The 23478-nt window shown below is 42.0% G+C and overlaps 1 protein-coding gene across 22 annotated transcripts in view; it reads right to left on the bottom strand.

The window, feature by feature from the left end:
* Positions 1-6329: 6329 nt before the first annotated feature.
* Positions 6330-23478, bottom strand: part of EPHA3 (EPH receptor A3) — a 469948-nt gene continuing 452799 nt past the window's right edge. For 21 of the 22 annotated variants that reach the window (XM_065588996.1, XM_065588965.1, XM_065589035.1 and 18 more), the window contains 2 exons: positions 13447-13602; positions 6330-10307 (listed from right to left, as the gene is read on the bottom strand). In XM_065588996.1, coding sequence (XP_065445068.1) covers positions 10202-10307; positions 13447-13602 — 262 coding nt within the window. In that variant the 3' untranslated portion in view covers positions 6330-10201. Of the gene's footprint in view, positions 10308-13442; positions 13603-23478 lie in introns of those variants that run through there. The other variant, XM_065588944.1, reaches the window with a different exon arrangement.

The raw sequence follows: 23478 nt of genomic DNA, 5'->3' as shown, positions 1-23478 counted from the left end.
TATTTTTAGTGTGTGGCTCTGCATTCTGGCTTTATTTCAGCTCAGTGTCTTTTAAAATTAAATGTTATGCTCCACAATTGCATGTAACATATTGAGATGCAAATACCTGGTTATGTTTCTTACAGGCTAGGGAGTGAAATTCAGATCCACCCAGAAGGCCAGGCCAGTGCCCAGGCAACACTTTAGGGTTTAAGTGATGCATAGAGCTTGCGGTGAATTTCACCCTGGCCGAATTCCTTGTCATATGCTGCTTTCTAGGTAGACATGGATTTCTCATTGATGCTAATGTGAGTTCAATTTGTGGATTGAGGTACAGCCTTTATACATGTTATGGCACAATTTCTTTCATGAACAATACATAATTATAAGTACATTAGCAACGCATATGAATTGTGCACCCACGGTGAGGTAATAATCAAGCATGCCTGAGATCTCATTAATGGTGGCTGTCACCACAAGTCATTGTTTCTGCAACCATGATTTGTTGCTTTGAACTTATATACACTCTACACATGGCATAAGCGATGAGTAAACTAGCCCAGATTATAAAACCCAGCTGCATGTTCTGCCTCCCTAAAACTGAACTACTGAAACATTTGAATAAAGAATTGTTAAATTCACACTCACGTGCCCACCTCTCTTGTCCTCAGTTTTGGATTGGAAAAGAAATGCAGGTACCAGATCATCCAGAGATGAGCTATTCTTACCTTTCTGGCCTGGCCGGAACCAGGAGATCTAAAAAGAGGGTCTCTTTTCATCATACTGGCAGGCTGATTGCTTGAGAAGAGGCTTGGGACACATCTGCCCTTTGGGATTCTTATCTGAAGTGATACCACCCCGTTTCCTTAGGTTGAGCCATCACTAATAATCCTTTTGTTCCTTTGTGTCACCTTTTAATATAGTTTATTGACACTGCTGGGAAAACTACTCTGTAACCAATACTGGGGAAACTACTCAGTAACCAATACAGTGAATATCCTTAAAGAGAAGGGTTGGTGGAGAAGAAGGATGGTACAATGGTTAGCGCACTAGCGTAGGACTTGGGAGACCTGAGTTCAATTTCCTGCTCTACCACAGACTTCTGGTGTGATGTTGAGCATGTCACTCAGTACCTTGATTTCCCATCTGTAAAATGGGCATAATAGTACTTACAAAGGTGTAGTGAGGATAAATACATTGAAGATTGTGAGGTGCTCAGATACTATGGTAAATGGGGCTATATGATACCTAAAATAGATTAATATTCTAGTGATGTTCATTCTACAGCACTGAAAATTCTGTCTACATATGGAGGCGGGGGGAGGGAGAAGAAATGGTGTTTTGCTGTTAGGTTAACAGGATATGAAACCCCCCTTAACACCAGCATAGATCTCCATCAAGGCTGCAATACTAGTAGTTCACTTGACCGAAGATGTGTTAAACTGTATCTATGTTAGTGTTAAGAGTCTTTCTAATAACACTAGGCTAACTTGATTGGAAAAAAATAACTCTCCTCGCCCCTCCCCCCATGTAGAAAGGAACCCACTGGCAATGTGAACTGCAAGATTTCAAGTGAGCCAGGGCATGGAATCTCAATTAGCTCTACAAGACCTCCCTGTCGAAGATGAAATTTGTACAAGTAGTGATGAATGCAAGTAAGTCAGTCTAAATAAAACCCAAGGAATACAATTCTCTTGCCAAACATACTTAGGTAAATGCTTTCTCCGGTGATTACTTGCTTGCTAAGCTGTAATGGTAAGCTGAAATGTTTGTATACAGCACTGAAGAGGACACTAAGCCAAAATGTTTTCCCACAGAATTTTTTTCTTTTTGTTTTACTTGAATTACAATGAAGTGCTGTTAAGTCATAGATTTGAGTGACTGAAGTACTTGTAGGGGATAGGAACAGACCATAACTTCTCACATAAGACCAGAGTCAAATAAAACATTTGCAAATAGAATGGAGACCAAGAATAAGTCATGATTACAAATTCCACCTTGCTGGAGTACACAGAAAAAAAAAAGAGAGAGAAAGCAGGCAGAGGATGAATCAGGGCCGGCTCTGTCTTTTTTGCCGCCCCAGGCAAAAAGGCCTCCCGCCGGCCGTCCCACCCCCCACCCCCCAGCGCGGCAGGGGAGGGCGCCGAGCCCGGCCATGGGCGGCTCTCCCCAACCGGCCGGAGCACATCCAGAGTGCCGGGGGGAGGGCGGCGAGCCCGGCCGGGACTCCGCTCTCCCCGGCGGCCAGAGCGCCGGGAGGAGGGCGGCGAGCCCAGCCGGGGCTCCGCTCTTCCTGGCGGCCGGAGCGCCGGGGGGCTAGCCCACTGCGGCTCCGCTCTCCCCGGCGGCCGAAGCCGGAGCGCCATGCCGCACTGCCCCCCTCCAGGTGCCGCCCCAAGCACAAGCTTGGTGGGCTGGTGCCTGGAGCCGGCACTGGGATGAATGATGGGTGGATCACAGGAGCTCTGCTTACAATTACTAGAGCTGGTTAAAAAGTTGGAATTTCTCTTCTGTGGGAAGTTCCAAAATTTAAAAAAAAAATTGTTTAGTTTTGGAACTAAAAGTCAGAACTTCATAATTTCTTGCAGAAGGGAATTTTTTTCTGAATTCCTTTAGAGCTAATCGGAACATTTCATTAAGCAAATTTCAAAATGAATTCCCCCCTGGAAACCCAACCTCCAAGGCCCCAGACTCAGTTGTGGCTCCAGGGCTTCTCAGCGCCCAGCTCCTGGCTAGGGAGCCTGGAAGCTATAGGTTCCAATGCAGTGCAGCAGGCAGGCTGGCCTGGAACCGCAGACCCTAGGAGTCCTGAAGACCTGACTTCAAGGCAGCCTGCCAGGTGGGCAGCACTTGGCTGGCAAGAAACCAGGCAGGTAAATTTCTAAACCTGCCTGGTAGTCAGGGTTCCATTGGGAGATTTGTCAAATTGACATGGCATGGAAAAATATTCCATTGGGAAATTTCCAACCAGCTATAACAATTACCATGACTGACTGGTTCTCGGATTGGCTAACTGTGTGCACAAATGACTAATGGGCTACACACTTATCTGATTAGAGTCACAGCAACTATATGTGGAAATATATATGGGGAAACTATATATGGAAACTAAGCAAGAAATTGCCTTACAACTTGTCTAAATACCAGGCATATAAATAATAGGGGTGGGATTTCTTTGGTGAGCCTTTTAAAAGGCATAGCACAGACCCTGCAGCCTAGAACAGGGAGTATGTGATATTAAGCCACTTTTGTGCCCTCCCCATCCTGGGCTGCTCCGGGCACTGAGGAGGCCCCTGGTGTCACAGACATTGGAAGGCCTGCCTATGTTACAGCTGGGTCTCCCCAGGCTGCCCTATGAGCTGCAGCACTGCCCAGAATCGTCACTGCACTGCATGCTGCATCTCTACCCCAACATACCGCCTTTCATGCCCCTACATCAGCTCTTGGGAGGGGGTCCCTGAAAGGAAGCCTTAAAGTTGTCTTCTATAGTGCAGGGACTTAGGGGGGGAGGATCCTCCCCCAACCAGATCTGGGGCTTTTTAGAGCCCGTTTACCCCATTCTAGTCCTTTTATCTGGCCTAACAGGGACAAGAATAGGGATTAAGACTTCACACTGTATCTTCAAATAATGGGGGGATGCAAAGACATTTATAACTGCTAATTATTTGGAAGTAACACACTGGGGACTATCTTAGATTACATTGTCTTAGATATTGATTTCAGCTCCTTTTGGAATAAATTGGCTATAGATTATTTGACTATATGGTTTGAAGGGGGCAGGACTTGTAATGGATTTATAGACAATCTTTTCTTTCTGTCCTGTCTCTAATAGGAATTGTTGAAGATTCCTTGAAGCAATAGCCTGACACTGTATGTTAATTTTGTTGCATCTCAGACAGTTTGAGGACAGCCTTTGGAGATGTGGTGATTTGACAGTGTTGAAGACTGCTTGCATCTAATTTGGGTTGAGTGGTGACCACTGACTTTAGATAAAAGCAACTATCTGACCTTATTTTAATGATGTAATCTCTGCCCACTGGACTCGTATTCAATTTGAAAATGTGACACAACATGGAATATGGGAATTTGGGACCAAGTGCACAGATGGTTTTGCATGTGCCAAAGATTGGCTGTGTGGTTCAGTGGCTATACAATGGGTGCACTTCAAGACCTTCTTCTGTTCTGATATTATCAGTCCCAACAGTGTTTCCCACCTGAAGTATAGGTAATATCTATCAATCAGGTTGAATCTTTCAAAATGGAAGATACTTTGTGTGACCACTATAAAACAACTAGGCTACTAGCCAGATCAAAAAATGATGAGATATTGTTACCTTCTGAAGGCTTCTTAATGACAAACCACATATCGAATGAATAGTGGCTCTCAGGTCCATTCCTTGTGGATGGATGTTCAAAGCACTTCTTCCATTGGCACTGATCCCTGGCAATTTCAATAAGAGATGGCTAAACAGGCACGGGGTAAAATTTTATTAAGCACTTTAGTGACTTAGGCATGTGAATCCCATTTTCAGAAGTGCCATAGCAGCCTACATCTCAATAAGGCTTTCAATAAAAGGCTTAGGCACCAAAATCCCCCTCTGAAATTGGGACTTAAGCCTATAAGTCACTTAGGCGCTTTTAAAACTGTACCCGTGGATAATGAACTGACTGTTAGTGTTTATACTGCCAGATTTGAGTTGAGGACTGAAGTGGGTAGGATAGAGTTTGCTTCCACTGCTGCTGATGATATATCTATTCTGTGCCAGTGCTGACAGTCTAGAACCTTTCATGAGCACTAATATTCTTTTACAATAAATAAAATAGTTATAACAGATTATTATCCAAATCTCCTCAAGAAAATACTGTTAGGTCAATGTGCCAAAACACCACAGGACAAAACCAAATCATAAGTATTACTGCTAATAGCAGTCCATTCACAGAGTAAATCGCTTGCATACTATACAGATTAGACCAACCTAGTAGCTTAAGAATGGCCATACTGGGTCAGACCAAAGGTCCATCTAGCCCAGTATCCTGTCTTTTGACAGCAGCCAATGCCAGGTGCCCCAGAGGGAATGAACAGAGCAGGTAATCACCAAGTGATCCATTCCTGGTTGCCCATTTCCAGCTTCTGGCAAACAGATGCTAGGGACACCATCCCTGCCGATCTTGGCTAATAGCCATTGATGGACCTATCCTCCATGAATTTATCTAGTTCTTTTTTGAACCCTGTTGTAGTCTTGGCCTTCAAAACATCCTCTGGTAAAGAGTTGCACAGATTGGTTTCCACACCATTCAAGCATACTGTTCAAACCCCACATTGGAATTTAGATTTGCATCATATGCACCCACTCCAGCATAGTAGGTAGCATAGGGATGTTATAAAGAGGCACTAGCTTTTGCTGCAGATTTGAATGATTGCCTCCTTGTTTCTGTTCTGTGGTGTTAAATGGCTCCTCTTTCAAGTAATATAATTTAACAGATAACACTTGCTAAATTTGCCCACATAGACTTACTCCCGAACAGCTCTGTAATACATTACTTTGTATGGTTAAAAACAGAGTGAATTAAAATAAAAGCATGTGCTCCTCATTTGTAATACAAATGGATACAATTTCTTTACTCATCCTAAGTAATTTTAACTGGAGAAGCAGAACATTCTGAAACATTCACGTTCTTCTAGGAAGATAGCTCTCAAGAGGCAAAGCTAGGCTGTACATTTGTATTTTCAAATGATTCATGCCTCAGTGAAGCACATAAAAACAATACTTTTGTTTTGGTACAGTAAACAGGCAAAAAAATCACTGCCTCTCACACACCCCCAGAGGACATATCATTAGAAGATGCTTTGTTTACAATTCAGAGGAAAAAAATGATCATGGGGAAAAGTTTCAGTAACTAATGGGCTTTGTCTTATTTTGTTGACAAGAACATCTTTTTATAGTACTTAAGCATTCTAACAAGACCAGTGGAGGTCCAGTCCCCTTGAAACAAAAGTAGAAGTTTGGAGTTACTTGGCTTAGCTAATGTAAACAACAACTTTCTCAACACCCTATATGCAGTTTGTGACTGAAACAGTCTTCCCATACGCATAGAGTGAATCACATCTTCACACTAATGTAACTTGGCATAGCACCAATGGATCTGGCCAGCGTGTCTACTTTAAACATTGCTTTTTTAATAGGTGTTCCTAATTGTAGCTAACTTTAACTGCAGCTGTGCACTGAAGTTGAGAATTTAGCCACAGGTAATGCATTATATTTAATCCCAATTTAATCAAGCCAGTTAGGTTTTTTTCAATCAAATTGATTTACTTTGCCTCAAAATAAGCATCTGGGTATTCCAATATGTAAAAAATACTTTCATTATGTTTATTATAAAAATATAAATGTTTCCACTACAAATAATTTTACATTAGTAAGAGGCCATCTATAATTGCACAACAAACTAAATGAGTAAGTAATGTTTTGAATTACAAGTTAAAGTAAGTACATATTACCAATCAAATCACATCTATACATTGCTTATTGAATGCTAAGTACAGCACAAAACTAGATATGTTAACAGAAATAAATTATATATGTAAACTATATTTAAAGATACAAAACCAATAATATGGTACATAATGTTGTGAATAGTTTGTGTTTTGTTTGATGTAAATAACCAATGCAGATCCTGTACAGGAAGATGGCCACAAGAATTCTAGTACCTCTACTCCACATTTAAGAATTGTACACTGTTATGTTTACATATGTACAGGGGGGAGGGGAGTGTGGGATGTTTTCAATAAGAGGCCACTTAGAGTACATGTACAATTTTGAAGGGTAGAGGAAGCTAAATTTGTTTAAAACCACTCTACTCATAACTACAAGCAAAAATCAACCAAACAAAAATGAATTCCCTTCTTACCAAGAATCAGTATCATGCACTTACGCTGAGCATGCTCAGAACAGTGTCCATGGAGGATGACTAGATACTGAGAGAATATTAAGGGTGGTCTAAGGTGTAAGATCTCAATTTGAAACATTTTTCTTGTTTTGAGACGCATTTAAAAATTTCCTCCTCTAAAGATGCCTGAATGAAGATTGAGAGAAACATCTGTAGAAAAACCTTGTGAAAAGATTCCTCCTACACTTGTGTCCGCACTGGAGCTTGGTGGCATAAATTGTTTAACAATGTCTGAATTTTGAATCTTAAGCCCAAATTTGAAGAGAAGAACAATTCTGAACACAATAAGCAAGATGAAATTGGCATTTGTGCTTTCTTATATTGGATCTTATATTGGACCACCCATCCCTAATTGGGCAGGATGTCCCGAAATTTACATTTCAAGTCCTGGTCCCAGGCTGAATGACTCCGGGACAGCATTTGTCCCAGATTCTCTACGGCATTCCTATGTGCCTGCCTGCGGCTCAGGAGCAGTGCCAGCCTTTTCTTGAGGTGGGCTTAGCTCCCCCTTACCACAAGGATCTACCTCGGGCTCCTCCTCTTCCCCCTGAGGCTCCGCCCCCTGGCCAGGCCAGAAGCTGGAGCCTGGCGGTAAGAAAAGCTCCCCAGGGAATCTGGGCCACTGTGGGGGGCCCTGGAGTCCCAGACCCTTCATCTGCCCTTGGCAGTGAGCCCCGGGGTGTGTGGACACAGGTTGGGGGCGGCTCTTGTGCATCCCAGCCCCCCGCCTAGGACTGGTTGAGAGCCTGGGGCTCCCCACAGCGGTCTGGGCTCCTTGGGTGGCTCTTACCACTGCCCAGCTCCAACTTCCAGCCTGGTCAGGGGGCGGGGCCTCCGGGGGGAAGAGGCGGCGTAGAGGTGGGACTCCTGCGTGTCCCAAAAATGTGTCCCATTTTTGCAGTTTGAAAAGATGGCCACCCTAATATTGGGTCATCCATCATATTTCACTGCAGAATCCTGGTCTAACAAGAAAACACACTGAATAGAAAATCACAATGATTTTTTGTGGTCTAACTGCTTTCTTTTAATTTTCTGCACTTTTCAATACTGTTGGTTCAAATTTTTGTCAAATCATATTAATAGACATTATCAACTGAGCATATTTCAAATCAGATTCTTCTGAGCATGTTCACTTGCCACGATTTACTGAAAAGGCATCTATAATTCTGTCTCCATTTATCAGTGAGTGATAAATGTGTTTGCTTTGCATTGTTCATGTTTTGGATCCAGAAAGAATAATTTAGAAGCAGATTCAGCCTGGAGAATTCTAGGAATTCAGCCTCATGCTTCTGTGTACTTCAGAAGAACCAGCAATTGATTTTGCATTCATGGTAACCGACTCAACTAGATACATAGCAATTAAGGCTGTGAGTTTGTCATGGAGATCACGGAAGTCACGGTTCCTGGCCAAGGGGAGCTGTGGAGCCGGTGCTTGGGGCGAGGGCAGCGCGAGGAGCTAGGAGTTGGAGGGACAGACATGTCGCTGCTTCAGGGAAGCCACAAAGGGAGCCTGTGAACCCTGTCACCCCCCAACCCCAGCACCAGTAGGGGTCCCGGGCTGTTTGCCACCACTGCCCGCCCCCCAGGACCCATGGCGTCCCCCGGCCTGCCCCCTCACGAGCACCCGTGGCACCCCGTGGCCACCCCCCCTCCCCCAGATTTAGTCAGGGGTTTACTGCCCGTGTCCATCCATGACTTTTACTAAAAATACCTGTGACTAAATCATAGCCTTAATAGTAATCTATACTACATCCTACAGCCCTGGAGCCTTCAAAATCCATTTGTCTTGTCTTTTGTTTGTTTTCACAGGAACTCAGTGTTATTCAGTGGAATCCACTGTGCAGAAGAAGTGGAAGTTTAAGGAGGGCAAGATTCCAGTCCTATGTGCAGCACTAAGTCACATCCTAGTGTAATGATCAGGGACTCTGTGTGTGTGTATCTATCTATAAATGCCATGACTTCCTGCTAATTATGCACATGTGACAATCAGGAATAGAATCCCTGATGTTCAGCTCCAGACTCAGACTCAAATCTTTACCATGTGAGCTAAAGAAGCAGTCCCACTAAATTAGGGTACAAATCTGCCTCCCTTATATTGAGTTCTAGAACCTCACTCTCCAAATAGCTCCACTGAAATCAATCTGAATAAGGTGCTACTTACTCATCACGTATAAGGATGGTGAAATCAGGTCTTTGGGAAGTAATGGAAACTAACATGCTTAACCAGGCTGGATATTGATCCATGGAACAATTCATATGTTGTACACACACAGTTCTGCTAGTAGATTTACTCTAGGTTAGAAGTGTAACATATTACTGTAAACAGAGATATGACATAGATGGAATGTCTGTAACTCCAGATGGATTGTTCAGAGCAAGAGCTGGAAAAAGGCTTTTCTTTCTTGGATTTCAAACAGGGCAGTATGAACATACAACAAAATCTAGTAAGTAACACATCATACAATTTTCTCAGGTTAAACCATCGATTCTGATCAGTGAAGTCTGACTGCATTTGGCACATGGCAGTAATAAATCTAAGTTAAGATATTTAAGCATAAATATAAACAATAAGGAATAAAAGGAAATAAATATGCCTTTTTTAAAAAAATTAAGACTTTTTTTGTTTTTTTAAATGGAAACATTTAGGGAAGCTAACGTAATGGCAAAAATCATTTGTGAACTAACTCAAAGTCACTACAAACTTTATTTCTGTATTCCTTTCCACAGTTGAAACAGAGGATTACAGTGACATTATTGTATGGCCAGATAAGTTTGAGGCATAATCCCTCAATTTTGCTTGCCTTTAAAGAAATAAAATACCTGTTACAGATCTCTTCTGTGTATAAAAATACTGCAAGTCTTTTTTTTTCTTCTTGTTGCTGCTGTCGATCAAACACACAGCCTTTGTGTCCGTGGTTTTTCATGATATTCAGACAGTCAATGTTCAAATGGCTCTGGGGTTCAGTTTCACTGTATTACTTGGAAGGATTTTTACATATTTTTTCTTTTCAAAATTATTATCTGTATTATCAGTTAGTTACTAGAAGGGGAAAAGAAAGCTCCCACTCTTTAGGATTAAAAATTTTTGTTCCTATCTTTAAGGCATTGATACTCAATATTTGAGTTTCTTAGTGGGCTTGAAATTTCCACCAATGTTCCCAACAGTGTTGTGAGAGCTCCTTTAATTCGTGCAGTTTTCTCAGCCATCACTGTTTGCCCTTTGAAGCAACTTCTCTCTCTCTCTCTTTGACCTGAGCAACATCATTTTGGTACCTTACACAGGAACAGGGCCATTCTTTGTATGATTTTCTAGCGCTTTAATACTGCTAATAATCTTCTTCTGAGGCCCAACAACAGTAACACCAACCTTCTTCATATCACTGAAAGAAAGAGAACACATGGTTGATAAATGTGATGTACTCTGCCTCTGTATTTCATACTGTCTTTTTCCTATTGCTAGATCAGAGTGTACGAGTACAGAAACCAGTGAGAATATGTGTCTCAAAAAAAAGCACAAGAAGAGAAGACCTCACGTAGCTGTGTTCTGCTTTATTTAGCACCAGAAAATACCCACCCAAAAGATGAGACACGAACTAGTGTTGATTATGGACCAAAGTAGAATATTGAGATTCCTGGGGTCTTTTCCCTGCTGTAGCGGCATTTCATGCTGTGACCATCAGCATGATTTTTTTCCCCCTGAATCAGTCCTGCCATTTTGCACACAGAGCCCTTTTAGCAGTTTGGCTTTCATAACTCTGGTATTGATGCTGAAATTTATAGCTACATGGTCATATTCACAGGCCCTGCTGTGTTTTTGCCTTCTGTTTCTCCAGACAATCTAATCCCTTTGTTGGGCATAGTGGAAATGTGGCTTCACACTTCTGCTGTGAAGCTAATTAACTATTAGTCCACAGGAAACTGGCCATTACCAGTGGGTTTCTGCAATGTTCTCCGGGGTCGTTGCTATAGTAAGCCATTATCAACTTTTTTTTTTTTTTTTTTTTTTTTTACAATTGCAACAACATGCTAATTGGCTGTATTTGTGTTTTAATTCCCATACTGCAACTATTGGTTATTTGTTCTCCATCACTTAACTGCCACCAATGTATACTATTAAAAATTCAATATTCTCTCTGGCACAGTATCTTCATAACCATACCTGACATGTTCCCAGATGCAGAGAGACTATTACCCCAACACTCTATACTACAGGAATAAAGATGGTACACCTTTAAATTTAAACAAACTAATTCATTCCAGGTGGATGCATGAATTTGTAACACCAACTTCTCCAGCTTGTTCCTCGAGATGCAGGAGGAAATTGGGGCTCATACAAAGCACCAATTTGAACCAGTTCTTTTTCTTTTCTATAAATGGACTTTAAGGTAGATTAGAAGGATTGTAGCATTTATAACGTTTCGAGAATAATGAAAAACATTCTTTTCTCAACGCATGTGTGCGTGTCTTATTAACATTAATGAGTATTGTGTATGCACATCAGGTGATTTGAACAAGAGGATGATAAATTGTTTAAGGGAAGCTTGGTTGCAACCAACAAATGATTTGATATTTCTATTTGTCCACATTCATGCATAAGTACAACAAATAGCCGGTGCACATTTAAGGTCCCAACTATACCTTCATTTACCTCGATGGCTATGTGATCTGTACCTAAGGGTGCTCTGGGATTAACTGGGTTAAAAATGTTCTAAAATCTCTTAGGTTTGCTTATCTCCTTTAAAGATTCCCACCCTCTTCCTGAGAGAGTTAAAACCCCCAGTAACTTCTTCAGGCTCTCCTCCTGCTTATAAATGTAGTGATCATCTAATCAGGGACAGAAAGGTGACTTCTGGCCAGTCACCCAGCTAACATAGTGAAGACCTGCAGCAAAAAGTCCATGGACACAGTCACTGTAGAGACTACTGTGTCTTTGAATTGACTCTAAAACACAACCTTCTAATGTTATTTTGCCTTCCTCATATGTATCATAATGTGTCTCTTTTACCATCTGTTATATATTGTTTACATCCAAGGTATTGAGCTCTCTGCAGCAGTGGCTGTCTTTATATTGGTTGTTTGTACAGTAACTTACTCCTGGGAGAATTCTGTGCCACTGTGTACGTGCATAATTTATGAGCTACGCATATTTATAACTTTTTGCACAGAAAAAAGCTTCTGCCAGAAAGTTGCTGCAGTTCTGACTTTTGCCCACCAGAGGGCGCTGTGGCAATGGAACAGAGCAGCAGCTCCCAGCCAGCTAAGGAAGAGAAAGCCTGCCTTCTTCACAGTACTTTTTGGGCCACGTCAGGAGACAGGGGATATAACAATCCTTCCCCGCCTCCCCAAAAAACCTGTTCCATGCTTTCCCCCCCACACCCAATAACCCTCCGAGTTCACACCCAGGCTCCTTCCCAGAAATTACTTCCCTCCCCCTCAGTTCCTCCATTACCCCTGACTCTCCCAAGCCTTTGCACTGCTTCTGAGGGGTCTGGGAAATACGGTTCTGTATTGTAGTTTAAATGAATTATTATTCAGCATTCTGTATTTATATGCCTAGCAAGGAATCTATTTGTCAAAAAACATTTCCTGAATTTTTTGTTGTTGTCTATATTGTTACGGACATACTTGCTGACAGGTATTTTGAAATAAATGACCCAAAATAATTGAAACTGGTGTGATTATATTGTGTTATTTTGACAAATCAAAATGCAGAATTTTGCAGAATTTGAAAATCTAGCTTGCATAATTTTTTAAAAATTTTTGGTGCAGAATTCCCCCCAGGAGTAACAGTACAATGGGGCTCTGTGCAGTATGCCTAGACAATATTGCCACCAATATAATAAAGAGCAGTTTATAGTCTGAAATATATTTCTCCAAACATTCATCAAATAAAAGGAACAACAACAACAAAAATAAAGTTCTGGATGGAGGGATCTGTTCTCACAGACAACTTGGGAACAGATATAGTCAATAGAAAAAGTGTTTGCTATGTATAGCTCTTACACGGCACCAGTAATAGTTGGTATTTGTATTTTTGTTTTTCACAGCAAAACATTTAAAACGGAATTCTAAATCCCATTAGGACATTGTCAATGGCTGAACTTTTCAAACTGGGTTGCCTGCAGTTAGTTTCTTAAATAAAAGTGGCCTGATTTCCAGAGGTGCTGGGCAACTCGAGATCCCACTGACTCTTGGCCAATGACTTCTCAAGCCCTGATCCTGCGATTGGCATCACATGGAAAGACCTTCTCCTCACTTCGCTGGGTTCTGTGTGAACACAGGAGTCTGCTTACACAGAGCAAGCTGCAGTTGTCCTCACGCCATCTGCAAAACGGTTTGTTTCCTATACATATAACACAACTAAATTTGAATTTAAAACACTTGAAAATGGCCTTTAAATACAAGAGAGTATTTTATATCTACTCATGTTAAAGCTTAGTGACTTGTGCATGTTTAAAAATAAAAATATCCATGGGCAATACTGACGCATTATTATCACTACAAATGGCACTAACTTACTCTATGGAAATCTTGGCTATTGTGTCACATGAACTGTATTCCACGCCTGTGAAGATGTCCTTGCACTGTCCTGTCCGAAACCCGTTGAGCCAGTCATCTGTCGTGCGGAAGGCTGAGATGTCAACGTTGCTTTGGTCCAGGAGAAGATTTGATGGCCTGGAATAAAAAGAACGTGATCCAAGTAAGAGAGCTGGAGTAAACATAGATAGACTTTGTGTCTAAACTTAACACCAACACCAGCAGGAGTTTCCAGCTGCTTTCCTGTTCATCTATGGAATTTATTCACCACTGAGGCCTCATTTGTTCAAGCTGGCAGCATTGACGAACACTGTGTAATCATCTGGTTTACGAGCTCCAACTACTCGGCTCATCCCTGTGCTTTAACTCACCGAAGCATTACCAGTATGTTATATATATTTTTACATTATAACTTATTTTTTTAAACATTAACAAAGATGAGCCTAATTTAGACTATATTTATGTGACTTGACTAGTCCAAAATAACAGACTAGTCACTCAAGTGATGAGCTCTCTTAATTTCAAATTCAACTCATTGATGGTATAATTTACAGATACTGAGCATTTGGAATATTGCAGCCTTACGGAAAAATTCTAGATACTGCTATTAGAGTTGAAAGTACAAATAAATTATCATAGACTTCTGGGGCTTTAAAAACACCAAAAGGCCCATAACGGCTCAAAAATCACACAATGATTATTAAGGGAATTAAGAGTGTTAGTGGAGCAATTGTAACCCATGTGGAAGGTTTGTAATTTACAATGCACAAGCAGAGGCAAAATTAGGGAGGCTCATTATTGAATACAGTTAGCAAATTTTTCAAGTCGTTGTTAGAGCCCTGTCTTAAAAACTGTGGGCATCTCAAAACTAGAGCATCCACTAAGGCATTCTGCAAGTTATTGTGAAATTATAACACGAGTTTCTTTTGACTTTAAAATTAATCATTGCTCACAAAGGGTGCTGAATTGACTGAACATAATTCTGTGTTTATCCACAAAACAAAGGATGACAAAGACACCCCCCATGCAAATTTTCCTCTTTTCCTACCCTCGCAAGGCACTTTGAGTCACTGCTAAAGGGACCATGCTTAGATGGTAGGTCAAGTCTCCACACTCTTATTTCAGCCTTTGCTGCAACGTACAAATAGTTATCTAGAAATTAGATTGTGCCCATTCACTCACTTCATCAAAATCAGCATGCAAACAACAGATGGTAACATCTTGGAGCTACAACTGCCCTGGGCCAGGTCTGAAGTGGCGAGTAAAGGCCCCGTATTCCATTAACAGTCCACTGAACCAGTCACACCAGGGCTTAGAGTAAGGTGGAGAAGTGCCTCCCCTCCATTTTGAGTCTAATTCAACCACGATTCAGAACAGCAACCAAGTGCAATATTAAAATGTGTGACACATGCAAGCATGCCATCTGAGTTGTATCTTTTCCAACCTCCACCTTATGCGGTGTCCCACATTGCTCACTTGTGTACTACTTTGTCTATTATAACCCATTTTCAGTCTGTATGATTTCTAACAGGAAGATGTTGTTGGATTAATAGCAATGGGGAAGTCAATGTGCTATTGAAAATAAGCATAAAAAGTGTGACAAGGTAGGTGAGGTAATATCTTTTCTTGGGCCAACTTCTTTACTGCCAGGAAGAGCTGGATGACTGATACTCCTGCATTTGGTAGCATTACAGAGGGCCATACTTGCTGCTCTCATAATTATCTACCAATGCAGCCATACATGGTGACGGGGCTCTTCTTTTCCAACATTGCTACTACACTGTAATGTCTTCCGTTAGTGCACACATGTGGACAGATGTCTGGCCTTCCATCTGTTGACACTAGTTGTTTTTTTCTCATTGCACTGTTATCTTTTTTCTAAGCTGCACACAAAGCCTCTGAATAGCCATGTGATCAGTGCTCTTTCTGGTGGCCATGACATCTTAGTGTCCATATTAATTACTTCCCAATTGCAACACTAATTAACATTATACCATTTCCTCCACCTGTGATAGTATCTAAGAATATGAGCCACTACAGTAGATGCTTGTTTGCAGCAACACCTTGTAAGAGCAATCAGCGTTTACGAGCAACATTTCCCTACGTTCCTGGGACCCAGTGAATTGTCAACACTCCCATAACAGCAACAGCTGCTTAGGAGCAACTTAGCAAAAGGGCACTGATATGTTGCTACTAATGACTGTCTACTGTATTCGCTTCAAATTTGACCTCCCCTACAGCTACTGTGAGCTTGCCCTGATTCAGCAAAGCACACACTTAACTTTAAGCACATGCTCACTTTCACTGAGGTCTATTGTGTGCTTCAGTGCTTTGCTGAATTGAAGCCTTTTTTGCGACTGATTTGAGACTAAGGGACACAAATAACTGAACTCAATTTTATTGCCCACCTGAAAAGGGCACAGGCTATACCATGAGCTCCTCCTACTTGAAGTTCCAACAGAATTACCCCAGTTTTGTTTTGGCCCTAAAAATCACCGTGAAGCCTTTCCTCCAACTCTTATTACCAATCCCCACCTTCACTATCATTGTAGACAGGAGACAAACAATGTAAACCATTTGAAATGTACTAAGCACAAAACAAGCCAGTGAAAATGAATGTGTCTCTTGATCCACAACATCTGAACCACTTAGCAAAACAGGAAGAGCACCGGGACTCCTGCAACAGTGTCTGTGCTTGTTTCACAAATACACTATAATATGCTCCACTGAGCTGTGGACAGTATGCTGAAACAGGCCCTTAAATAACAAAGAGAGGTTGCCTGACAATATGCTGGTTTAGTGTTTGGCAGGAGACAGCCATCCCCAGCACTGAAGCTCTGTGTGAGGGCGACATGGTGGGCCTGCCAGCAGAAGAGCCACATCCTATGTGCACTGCAGAGAGGTTCACTGCACCAGCAGCAAGAGCAGTGGAGAGGAGTGCTCAGATGACAGGCCACACCATCTGCATTTACATAGGTGGCCCACCCACATCAGGCAGGTGACGTAAAGAGCTGTTGGGACTTCCCTGTCATCTCAGGCCCTAACCCTTGGCGGTTCATCTGGACAAAATCTAATTATTCCAGTTTAAGGCGGCTATCTGAATTTCTTCACCAGGAATCAGAAGCAAAGGAGAGTGGTTAGAGTGGTTAAATGCCATGATTTAAAGTTAAATGATCATGCCATGTTACAGCTGGGTACGTGGTTCATTAATATTTGTAATGGGAGAACTGATTTGGGTTCAAAAGACCTACCACCAAGAACTGTTCTCCCAAAACTTGAACAGAATCTGAGGTTTGGAAAAACTTTTAAGGCAGAATTTATGAAGGGACCCCAAATGGAGTTAAGTGCTCAAATTCCAGTGAATTTCAGTGGGAGCTGGGTGAATAATTCTTGAAGGTTTGAAAATCCCAGCCTTAATCATTTTCATGTTCTTTTGCCCTTTTAAGTTTCATCAGGATCAGAAGTACTAAAAGAGCATGTTCATGTGGTACGTCTGACCCTGTTGGGGATTAGGAAATACCAGAATTCTTACGCATGCAGTTCTGACCTCAATTTTTAAACTAAAGAAGTTTTGCTAAGTTCAAATAAGCCACTTTGACTTTTGGCTACATGTCCAAACCAAACCTTCCATCTTTGAGGTTTTGCCTAGCATTAGTTTGATAAATGGATTCCTCTTATAAATTATAAAATGCTTTCAGAAGGCAGGCTTTGGAAGTTGTGGCTGGCTGCTTGACTGCTGTAGGAAAAATACAAATATCACCACCTATAAAATTACCCAGACTGTGCACAGTGTACTGCCATGTACTGGAGGAGACCCATGCTTGGTACAAATCACTAGATTTTCCCTTTCTGGATCACTGGACATTACTGTGAAGCCAGTAAGAAGCTTCAGAACATGCTGCCTTAGAAACTGAAAAGGTCTTGATAATCAGCGCCTTTCAGTAATAATTGTTGCCGCCTCACGTTCAATTCTCAACCAGGTTCAAGAGCAGCAACTCAGTATCTTCTTAGTGAGGGCAATATGTTTTGCCTGGCCACACTCTCTTTAAAGGCCGAGCAGTCAAACAATTGTTTGTTGTCTAGAGTAATGGGCTTGGGAGATATCTGAAGCCTGATCCTCCACTGATATCAATGGTTGTAGCTCCATTGATTTCAATGGCACCATGACATTTTACACCAGCTGGCCCCTGTGAACAATCTTAGATGAAAAAGAAGTTTCCTGACTGTCTACCATCATGCTCCATTCCACTAAGAGAATACAAGTGATAGAAGACACTGGAAAACAGTACAATAGGCCTGGTGGCAGGGGAAAAGAGCAACAAGGGACATATGGCAAGGGGGGGGGTTTAAAGAAACAATTTGTAGACATGGCGCTTTAAAGCTAAGCACATACATTCCCACTGTCATGCCAAAAGCAGCCCTTAAGCACCTATGTAAGTGAAGTTTTGAACAGTGAACACTTAGATGCCCACGTTTGGCAAGCAGGCCCAGGGTGTACCCAGTAGCCAAATGGTCTACACCTAGCTAACTACTGTTTGTCCTATGAAGAGTCACTTTTTATTTATGCTTTTCTGGGTATAGCATCTGAAATCCCAAGATATTTATGAAGTGTACTTAGTGATAAAGCATGGAGAAATTTCTTCTCTATTCAACTTAATGTGTTACTTTTTTTTTCCATTTAACTAATAAAACAGGGCCCGACTCAACAATTGCTTTGAGAAAGAATGAGCATAAACAAGCTGAAATAGAACAGGACCCTAGGATTAGGGATTAGAGTGGCCCAACAGAGCTTTTATGTTTATTACTTGGATCAAAGTATCACCAGGACAAAAAATATGACCTAATTTTTATGTAAGTGACCTCAGACTAACCAGCACTGTAAAGTATCATTTTTCTCCTTGTAGGATTCCAAGCAAAAATTAGTTACTTTCCTCCTCAGAGAGGACATCTGGACAGTTTATCAATGAACAGGAATTTGTCTCTCACTGTGAAGAGTCTGTGATGTCTCCTCCCATGCACCAAGGGAATGCTGGGCTTTCAGAGCATCTGCACACATCGGCATTTTTCTCCCCCTGACCCAGCCCCTAGACAGAAGGTCTGAACATGAAATTTATGGGCTGGGTGATGTGTGCCATGAGCTCACACTTAACTAGACAAATTAGATGGGTTGCAATCCATGCAGCTGTAAACGACGTCCTGCAGGGTTCCACCTGATCTTTTACAGCTTTTCATAAATCAGTACCTACCAGCTTCAGAACAGAGTCATTAAAAAGAAATCATGGAAATTGCATGTTTGCTCAGGGGAAGTGAAACAGAACATTTCCCCGTCTTTTTTTTTTAAGGCTCTTTTTGTTTTGTCCTCACCTCCACTCCCCAACCGCTACATTTTCAAATTGTTATCCATCCCCTGGCATGGAGAAAATTATCAATGCTATTCATTCTTGCATTGTATATGGCTGGAGGCCCGTATTTGCTGACATGTGACACCCCTTTCCCCAAATAAATAAAAATACAGCGACAAATTCAACCGTGAGATGCCAGATTGTACCTTCTACAAAATGCCCTGCTGCAGTCAGCTTTCAGTGGACTGGACCATTGTGTTAACCACTGGAATAAACTCTTGTGTCATGCACATAAGACCATGGTTTGCTGTCAGTAAGATAGATTTTGTCACAATGCAAAGAACTTTGTCACAGCACATCATGTCTAGAAATAAATACATAAACGACAAAGGAACTTCAGTCCCTGCTTGTACAAATCTCTACCATAGGTGTGCCAGCTATCCAATGAGAGAGAGAGAACAATTTGTAATATTCAGGTGCCAAGACCACCAGAAGGATGAAGCACTACTTCTGTGTAAAGGATAGCATATTGCTGCTGGGTAGAGAAATCCCATATACTACCTCCTGGATTTCATGTTCTGTTTTTTCACCTAATCAATGCAACCGAATTCCCTATTTCTAAATTTGGAAATATCCTTTATACATTCACATTTAAAAACAGGCATCTATAATTCCCTTTTCTCTTACAAAAAGTGAAATGACACCTTCACTACATTGCTTTGAATGCAAAATGACTTTCTTTCTGGTGTAAGTAACTTCAAGCACTGAAATTCTGGACTAACGATAAGGTCAACATAGTTATCTCCAACCTTAGAAAAACAGAGTGCATGTGAGGCAATTTTAGTTTTATCTTCTCTAGCAAATGGAATCATGAGTGTATGTGCTTCCCAACAGGAGACCAGTAAATAAATGTCACACTGAGGAGAAGTAGAGTCATTGTGTTTACTTTAATTATCCCTGGACCTTAAGGACTAGAATCTTTGCAGTTACAGCTATTTATGTCTGGTTTAAAGTGTCCCTCTGGTAAAATTAGTAGATGGTTCTTAAAATAAAATTTGCCTTGCTGTTTGGCATATTTTCTTCTCCCTCTGAGATTTCATATCATGTTTGCTTAGTTTGAGAGTAAACTGGATTATTGCTCCTCTTTGTTTTTGAGGTCAAAAGTGGGTACACTTTATTGTTACATAGATCACCAGTTAGAAATTGCGAGCAGGTATCTTTCCCAGCTTCCTTTCCAAATACAGCTCACACTCTTTACAAGTACAAGCTTTCTTCCCCCCACTTTGCATCGTGGGTTTTGGCATTATTAACCAAGAAAAAAATGCAAGATATTAAAGATCAGCTCACACCTTTTCCTCAGACTTGGCTATTCCTGGGGTTCCTCACTCAGGACTGCTCAGTCTACACCCTAAACCCTTGCCCTCCAGACAGCCATCACACCCATTTTATATTCAGGTGGGGGAACAGAACTACTTGCCTCACTCGACTCTTTTACATAGACCTCCACCCAGCCAGGCCCAGGGCATCTCTGGTTCCCTCTCACTGTGAGGGACTAAATATGTAATCTCAGTGCCCAGGTGAGACTAAAACTGTAACCTCAGTCACACTCCACAATTGGCCAGACCTGCATGTGAGTTCAGAGAGGTCCCCCCTTATCTGTCCATTGTCAGGGCAATTACCGATGAAGGATGTGTCTGGAGTTTCTATAGCTGGTGGTAATCAAAGTAGCTCAGGCTGTATTCAGCGATCCTGCACCAATGCTTGGATGCCCCCTGAGTCCACTGGGCTGGTTATTACCCTCCTTTATCTGTACAAGCAGTACACACATTGAAATCTCAGCGCTCACAGTCTCAGCAAGACCATGTGTTGCCCCCATTGTCACATTCTACAGAGGGACACAGTTTTTTGCATGTACTATTTTCCTCACATAAAGAACAGACCATAGGAAGGGCTGCTTGCGCCTACCTAGAGTCTGGATGAGCATCCTTTTTGGTTTTGACCTTAGCATTTCTTCAAAGTCACACTGCCTCATTTGATAGTCCTTGATTTATTTACACTCCCCATTGCCCACAGGCAAAATACACACAACAGGAAGGGTCCTCCTAGACACTGCCTCTTCAGAGTGTCCAACCTCTTTTAGTTTTCTCCCAAAATGTTCCTTGAGCGGATCCTTGGATGACGTGTCAGGTCAGGGTTGAAGTCACAGCCCTGGTGGTTTACCGAACAGTTCAGCCTCCATGAAAGAGCCTCTTGCCAGCTTAGATAGTTGGTGCTGGTGTACCCTTATCTGCATCCTCCAAAGCAGACTATTCAAATCCTATTCTAAAATAAGTCAGTTCTCCTGCAGTTCTTTCCTTTGGCTTGAGCCAATGCACTGCCTAGTTGTCCAACTGCTGGGCAAAAGAAAAGGGCTCACCCTGAAACAACTTGTTGGTACTTTTCTTCCAAGGTCCCCAGGAAGTCCAGGATGGCAGGATCTTGCTCAGGGTCAGTTCGCTTGTGCCTCGCTTGTTAAAAACCAAACAGACAGCCTAGTAATCCTCTTCCTTTGTCCCCCACAGAGGGGGTGATGTGTTGCTGCCGCAGACAGCTGTGAGTCAGTGAAACCTATAAGTCATCCCCTTGGACAGGTAAAGGTCAATACCCAATGCTAGTCTGAGCAGTGTCTCTAGTTGGACAATCCTCTGGAACATCTGCTCCAGGAAAAGTCTTTGCCGGTCCTGGTGTGCTGCCGCCCAGGCCTGCTGCCATACGCTGCAGAAAGATCTGCTGCTGCAATTCTTATTGTTCCCTGACCCATTTCAGGACCCACCTCTTTTCCCCTTTCGATACCCCTTTTCCAGTGTGTCTTACAAACAAAAATCTCCTGACACTCCTTTTAGATTTTCCAAATTGCTCTGAAAACATAGTCCGCATCCTATTTACATGGAGTCTAGCTTTATTAACAAAGAAAATAATAGGAGTAGCTTAAGTCTTCTCAGCCTTGGCTGCTTCTAAAGTTCCTCACTCAGAGCTGCGCAGCCCACACATTAGGCCATCTCTCTCCAGGGAGCCATCCCCAAACCCACTGTATCCAGGTAAAGTAATAACTCAACAAGTCACCTACCTCAGTGTCAGTATAATTCACTTTACAATTTCCCAGCAGGATCAACACTGGCTACCAGCGTTGGATGTTTTAGGCCAAAACCACCACTGTGTACAGGAATATATTTTCAACTTGTTATACACAGTGCAGTGTTAGCTATGCAATTAAGCAACTGATGTCATGGTGTAGGGTATTTCTTGGGAATTCACGACTGGCTGAGAGTCTGCCCATTAACACCATCCAGTCATTATTGCTAAAACAATCTATAACCTCTTTAAAAGAGAAAAAAGTGCAATTAGAAGGCTTATAAAATGTTGTACTGGCTCCCTGTCTGTTCCATTTTGTGTCTGTGACCTGCCTTATGCAGACATCACATCTCACGTTTGGCTGTACTGTGAATCTCAAGGCAGACTTAATGCTTACTATATCAGGCAATGGCTTTGCACAGTTTGTTTTCTAGCACCTCCAGCTTAGAATTTCCATTAATGCTAATGAGGGCTGCACAGTAAAAGCCCTGAATACCGAGTTGAGAATAACAGTATAGATCCCTTCCGAATCACACTAAACAGCAAGTAATCAAAGAGGAGAAGTTATTCTCCTTGTGCAGTAACTGGAGTTTTTCAAAATGTGTCCCCCTGTGGGTTGTCCAGTTCAGGTGTGCATGCACCCTGAGCCTTTGATTGGAGATTTTTGGTAGCAGTGCCCGTTTAGCCCGTGCACACACCCTCCATATTCTTGTGCCCCATACTGAGGTCACAGAAAGCTACATGGGCGAACTGCCCTCAGTTTCTTCTCTATAGCAAAGAAACTCCAAAACAGTGGAAAGAAGGGAAGATAGTGGAGCACCCTAGGGGACACACATCTCGAAGAACTCCAGTACTGTACAAGGTGAGTAACCTCTTCTTCTTCTTTGAGAAGTATCCTTGTGGGTACTTCGCTTCAGATGACTCCCTAGCAGTAGAGTTTTGGAACAGAGTCCATCACCGAAGAAAGAACTGCATTACCTACTACAGCATCTGACCTTAGAGAGTGAAACAAAGGGGTGGAAAACATATGTACCAAGGATCATGTTGCAGCCATGCAGATTTCAGCAACTGGAATGTCTTTGAGTAAGGCTCTAGGGTAGATTGTGATAAAGTGCAGTCACTCATAAGGGAGATGGAACCTGAGCAGAACAGCAATTGCCAATAATGCATCCATGGATCCATTTAGAAAGTCTCTGTGTGGAGACAGAAGCTCCCCTAGATCTATTAGCAATAGAAACAGAGTCTAGGGGTTTTCCTGAATGGCTTAGTTCTATTTAAGTAAAGGACTAAAGACCTCTTCACATACAGTGTATGGAAGGCAGATTCCTGTGTAGACTGATGGGGCTTAGAGAGAGAGAGAGAGAGAGAGAGAGAGAGAGAGAGAGAGAGAGAGAGAAAGAAAGAAAGAAAGAAAGAAAGAAAGAAAGAACTGGAAGGTGAATAATTTAGTTAATGTGAAACTCAGAAGAAACCATAGGTACAAATTTTGGATGGGGTCATAATGAAATCTTCTCCTGACCATACTTATGGTCTCAATAGGTGGCATTCTGCCAAACCTAGG

This window comes from Chrysemys picta, chromosome 1, assembly GCF_011386835.1.
Source record: "Chrysemys picta bellii isolate R12L10 chromosome 1, ASM1138683v2, whole genome shotgun sequence".
NCBI lineage: Eukaryota > Metazoa > Chordata > Testudines > Emydidae > Chrysemys > Chrysemys picta.
This window is presented reverse-complemented; position numbering and strand designations above follow the sequence as displayed.